The sequence below is a fragment of the Colobus angolensis genome, unplaced genomic scaffold, assembly GCF_000951035.1.
Source record: "Colobus angolensis palliatus isolate OR3802 unplaced genomic scaffold, Cang.pa_1.0 Scaffold10, whole genome shotgun sequence".
NCBI classification, from domain to species: domain Eukaryota; kingdom Metazoa; phylum Chordata; class Mammalia; order Primates; family Cercopithecidae; genus Colobus; species Colobus angolensis.
In genome coordinates this window covers 15,204,968-15,210,967 of record NW_012110919.1, presented here as the reverse complement: position 1 = coordinate 15,210,967, position 6,000 = coordinate 15,204,968, and the positions used below count along the sequence as shown (strand labels likewise).

Sequence of the window (6,000 nt, the reverse complement as noted above, 5' to 3'; positions counted from 1 at the left end):
TCTCTCTCTCTCTCTTTCTTTCTCTTTCTTTTTCTTTCTTTCTTTCTCTTTCTTTTCTTCCTTCTTTCCTTCTTTCTCTCTCTCTGTTTCCTTCTTTTTCTCTCTCTTTCTTTCTTTCCTTCCTTCCTTCCCTCCTTTCCTTTCCTTTCCCTTTCCCTTTCGCTTTTCTTTTCTTTTCTTTCTTATAGGATCTTGCTGTGTTGCCCAGACTGGAGTGTGGAGTGGTACAATCACAGCTCACTGCAGCCTTGACCTCCCTGGCTCAAGCAGTCCTTCTGTTTCCACCTCCAAGTAGCTGGGACTACAGGTGCATGCTACCACACCCAGTTTATTTTTTAATTTTTTGTGGAGAGCTTTGTTGCCTAGGTTGGTCTTGAAATCCTGGGTTCAAGCAATCCTCCCTCCTCCTACTCCCAAAATGCTGGGATTACAGGTGTGAACCACCACACCTGGCCTCTACTTTCTTATATTTCCTTAAATAGATTTCCTTTATTTTTGGATTAAGAAGAAATAAACAGAAAATTAAAGTTTGAACATATTATAAAAATGAAAGATAATTGTAAAATTTTGGTATGGAGTATGTCTCTCTGAGCCCAGAAATCATCAAGAAAAGTGCACAGATTTGACTGCATAACATTGAAAAACTTTACAATGATGAAAAATACAAGTGAAGCTATTCATACAATAGATTAGGACAATTTTTTTTTTTTTTTTTTCTGAGAAGGAGTCTTGCTCAGTCGCCCAGGCTGGAGTGCAGTGGTGTGATCTCACTGCAAGCTCTGCCTCCTGGGTCACACCATTCTCCTGTCTCAGCCTCCCGAGTAGCTGGGACTACAGGTGCGCTCACCACTACACCCGGCCAATTTTTTTGTATTTTTGGTAGAGACGGGGTTTCACCATGTTGGCCAGGATGGTCTCGATCTCCTGACCTTGTGATCCACCTGCCTCGGCCTGCCTCAGCATCTCGAGTAGCTGGGATTACAGGCGTGAGCCACTGCTCCTGACCAGGACAAAGTATTTTTAACATCTATTATAGACAAAGAATTACTATCCAAAATACAGAATTGTTACAAAAATTTTAAAAACACAAACATTTTAAAAACATAGTTAAAAAATGGGCATAGAATATAACCAGACAATTCAGAGAGGAAAAACATACAAATGGCCAATAAACATGAAAAGGTATTTTAGGCTGGGTGAGATGGCTCACTCCTATATTTCCAATACTTTGGGAGGCCAAGGAAAAAGGACGACTTGGGGTCAGGCTCGAGAGCAGCCTGGGCAACATAGCAAGACCTCTGTCTCTACCAAGAATTTTAGAAATTAGCCGAGAGTGGTTATATGTAGCTTCATGGGAGGCTGAGGTGGGAGAATCCCTGCAGCTCAGGAGTTTGAGGCTACTGTGAGATAAGATTGCACCACTTAACTCCAGCCTGGGCAACAGAGTGAGACCTTGTTTCAGCTAAAAATAAATAAATAAGGCTAGGTGCAGTGGCTCACTCCTGTAATCCTAGTACTTTGGGAGGCCAAGGTGGGCAGATCACCTGAGGTCAAGAATTTGAGACTAGCCAGGCCAACATGGCGAAACCCCGCCTTTATTAAAAATATAAAAATTTGCTGGACATGTTGGCACTTGCCTGTAATCCCAGCTACTGGGGAGGCTGAGGCCAGAGAATGGCTTAAACCCAGGAGGTGGAGGTTGCAGTGAGCTGAGATCATTGAACTCAGTTGAGATCAGCTGAGCCACTGCACTCCAGCCGGGGTGACAGAGTGAGACTGCATCTCCAAAAATAAAAAATAATAAATAAAGTTTTTCTATGTTATTAATAGGAAAATGTGAATTGAAACATTTTTGCATTGTTGAAAATGAAAATAAAAATGAAAACATATATGTCACTTCAGTGACATAATTCTTCACTCATCAGGTTGGCAAAAATTAAACAGAACATTGCCCAGTGCAGGCAAATGGACATGCTTATTCCTTATTTATACAATGTGCATTTTCTAAGTTGGTAAAGCATTTGGCAAGGTCAATATGGCAATATCTATCAAAAGGTTGTATGCGTATATAATTTGACTCACATGTCATTTCCTCTTCCAGGAATCTGTACTACAAAAATTCTAGCACATATTACCAAAATATGTGTACAACAATGCTAGTTTCAGCATTACGTGAACTAGTGAAAACACTTCAAAGTGCTGAAATGTCCACCAATGGAAGAATATTTAAATAAACTGTGAAATATGATCCAGATGTTAAAAAAAGAAGGCACTCTGTCTAAACAGACATAGGAGATTCCCAAGGCATATTGTTAAGTGGAAAAAGCTAGTTGCAGTATAACTCGTATAGTATGATCTACTTTCTGAAATTCAAAACCCCTAACTATAAGTGTGTACATGAACATGTATGTGTTTCTGTGAAGAAAAAGAACTGGAAAGCTATCAAATTGTTAACACTGACTATCTCTTGGGAGGACGGAGGAATCGGGGAGGGTGCTGATGAAGGGAAATTCAGGGTGTTTCAGTATTATTTGATCATTCAAAAGGAGAATATATTTACATACTGCTTTTATAATTAAATGTTTTTGTAGTGGTGCCATCAGGAGGTACTGAGATCTGTAAGGTGTTTTCCTGTAATCTAAGTGGCCCTTGGCTGCCCTGGGTTTTGATATCTTGTGTATGCTTTCTGGTTTTCTGTCTCATTTCTCACTCTCCTTATCATACTATTGCTCATCATTCACTTAGCCTGTTGTTAACAGTCCATTAACTATCCATGGGTATGAAAACTAGATAACTAAATCCAAAAGGATGGCACGTATAAGGTTTCTGGGGAAGGGTTTGTCCTTAGCAAAAGGCATGAGCCTCATGACTTTCTGACTTCGGCCAGTGGCTGTTTCCCAGTTCTTGCTGTCCAGTCTACTCCTTGCCCCCTTTTACATATTTTAAAGTTTTTTTCATGAAGTAGAATCCCAAAACAGAAAACTGTATAAATCCAGTGTGCAGTTTACTGGATCATCACAAAGTAAACACACTCATGTAACATCCAGCATGTTCTCACTAACAGTATAATCAGTCTTTTTAAGTTTGCTATTTTGATTAGTGTCCAGTGCTATCTAGAAATTTGAGGTTTCCTTATTTCTAATGTCATTGAACACTTTTCCTACACACTTTGTAACCATTTGGAAGTAAGTGTTCAGGTCTCTTGCCTATTTTTCTGTTAGTCTATCTTTTTTTAATTGATATGACCAATTATTTTTTCAGATTTTGCAGATCTAAATTTTGTTCACATTTAATTCTTTTGTTGATTTTTAGTCAACAACAAATACTACCCTAGGTGACTTTAGTCATTGGACATTTTATTTTGAGATTATTTCTACCAAGAATCTCATTATGAATTGGATACAAGACAAAAATTCTGCAAGACCAAGAAAACAGAAGGGGAGAGGGAGGGGGAAGAGATGGGGAATGAAGACAGATGGGGAAGATCAAGGGACCAAATCAAAGAGACAAAGGTAAATTCAAATCAGCCTTGGAGTCGAAACCACAGAGTAAAAATGACTTCGATCAAAGTTGAGGGTTCAGAATGTCCTGTTTCATAACATTTCAGAGCTGTTACCACATGGCGAAGACAGTACCAGCAATCACAGATGCTGCTTTATAAGAAAGAACACTTTTCATTCTTCCTGTTTCCTGGGGAAATTATTTGGATCTGGGGAGAGATTTGGTTATTACTATTTTGCTTCATTTCCTTTGCAGAAAGAGTTACGTGATTGAGGGGAAAAAAAGATTTAAAGTCACACCAGATGGGGAGAAAAGTCAGAAGGATTTATTGGACTAAACTCTACTAAATTTATACACATTTTAATTTTAACTTTCTAGGGAGGCAACAGATTGACCCTGGGGCAATAGGCAAACGGAGGAAAGAATTGAAGGGTATACTAGAGGTTTTTTGGTCATCTTTTTAGAAAATGGATTGAACATTCCAAACTGAGAGAAATAAACTTCAAAATCGTGGAATTCAACCCGATGGTCCTCAAAGGGAAGATCAGACCAGACTCATCGAGGCCTGAATTGCTCCAGCCCGTAAGTAGGGAGCACACAGGTGCTGGGGACAGTCCTTGGTGAGACCTATGTTGAGTAAAGGAGTGCTAGTCACCGGGATGCATGTGGAATATTATTTTTGAAGCCTTGTGGTGTTGATCTCCGCCAAACTCTGCTTATGTATAATTTATAAGCCAGCTGCTACAGAAAGGATATAAGATGGTTTATAGAAGCACAGTGAAGTTTATTAAAGAAGAAGTGAAGCATTAAAAAAAATGTAGAATGCATTTACAGGTGTGAATATGTCTGTGGGGGTGGGAGCTGGAGGAGGGCCAGGTAGCTGAGGCCAGGAAAAAGTATCCCAAACCCACCGGCTGTTGGGATATTTAACTGTGATTGTACGTTAAATCTGCCTCTGAGTATCCGACAACTAAGAAAAAACAGTAGCATGATGGATTATATACTTCCTAGTATTGACTAAGATAATATATTCAGGAGACACCAACTCTTTTCCTAGCGTTGGGAATCTTAAGATATTTTACCGCAAGAGTTCTTACCAAAGGGACCCTCTCCTGCATAACAAGTGGTGGTTTTGGCTGGATGCGCTGGCTCATGCTTGTAATCCCAGCACTTTGGGAGGCTGAGAGGGAAGGATTGCTTGAGCTCAGGAGTTTGAGACCAGATTGGGCAATATATTGAGACCCCATTTATACTTTGAAAGTTTTATTTAGTGACCAAGCATGGTTGCTCACGCCTGTAATCCCAACACTTTGGGAGGCTGAGGCAGGCGGATCACGAGGTCAGGAGTTCAAGACCAGCCTGGCCAACATAGTGAAACTCTGTCTCTACTAAAAATACAAAAATTAGCTGGGTGTGGTGGCAAGAACCTGTAGTCACAGCTACTCAGGAGGCTGAGGCAGGAGAATTGCTTGAACCCGAGAGGCAGAGGTTGCAGTGAGCCGAGATCATGCCATTGCACTCCAGCCTAGGCGACAAAGTGAGACTGTCTCAAAAAAAAATTTTTTTTTTTTTTTGAGACGGAGTCTCGCTCTGTCACCAGGGCTGGAGTGCTGTGGCCGGATCTCAGCTCACTGCAAGCTCCGCCTCCCGGGTTCACGCCATTCTCCTGCCTCAGCCTCCCGGGTTGGTTGGGCTTACAGGCCCCGCTACCTCGCCCGGCTAGTTTTTTGTATTTTTTTTTTTTTAGTAGAGACGGGGTTTCACCATGTTAGCCAGGATGGTCTCGATCTCCTGACCTCGTGATCCGCCCGTCTCGGCCTCCCAAAGTGCTGGGATTACAGGCTTGAGCCACCGCGCCCGGCCTTTTTTTTTTTTAAATTAGCTAGGCATGATGGCATACCCCTGTAGTCCTAGCTACCTACTCAGGAGGCTGAGGGAGGATTGTTTGAGCCTGGGAGTTCGAGGCTGTAGTGAGCTGTGATCATGCCACTGCACTTCAGCCTGGGCAACAGAGTGAGACCCTGTCTCGAAAAAGAAAAAAAGAAAAGAGTGGTGTTTTTGATAGCAGTTTTACAGAAACTGCGGCCACCTTCTACATATGATTGTTACTTAAATTCATCCCTGAAAATTTACTTAATTCTGAGACCTCTGTCCATGATATGGTCTCTCCCCACTTCCAGATATTGTCAGAGTACAAGCTAAGACTTCAGATTAAGCAATGTTGTCAGTAATGAAACTTCGAAGTTCCTACACACAGGTCATACTGCTCCTTTTTCTGGTTCAAGGAGCTAAAAGGTTGAGCTTGCTGTTGGGATGACACGTGTCTGTGTGTGTGTGTGTGTGTGTGTGTGTGTATATTTAAGGTTGATTTAATTGACAATTATCAACATTACTGCATGTAGAGAAAGGCAGGTGATTTGTGCCGTAAAAGATTGACTAAGGAGCCTCTGTGACTCCCACTGCAGCGGTTCACAGAGATGAAAGTGGCAACAGCCTCAG

At 41.4% G+C, this 6,000-nt stretch overlaps 1 protein-coding gene across 2 annotated transcripts in view; it reads left to right on the top strand.

Annotated features, from left to right (window-relative positions):
• The window catches only part of GLT8D2 (glycosyltransferase 8 domain containing 2), a 76,689-nt gene that overhangs the window by 61,794 nt on the left and 8,895 nt on the right, over nucleotides 1-6,000 (top strand). For both annotated transcript variants that reach the window (XM_011935217.1, XM_011935212.1), the window contains one exon: nucleotides 3,966-4,083. In XM_011935217.1, coding sequence (XP_011790607.1) covers nucleotides 3,966-4,083 — 118 coding nt within the window. The remainder of the gene's footprint in view (nucleotides 1-3,965; nucleotides 4,084-6,000) is intronic.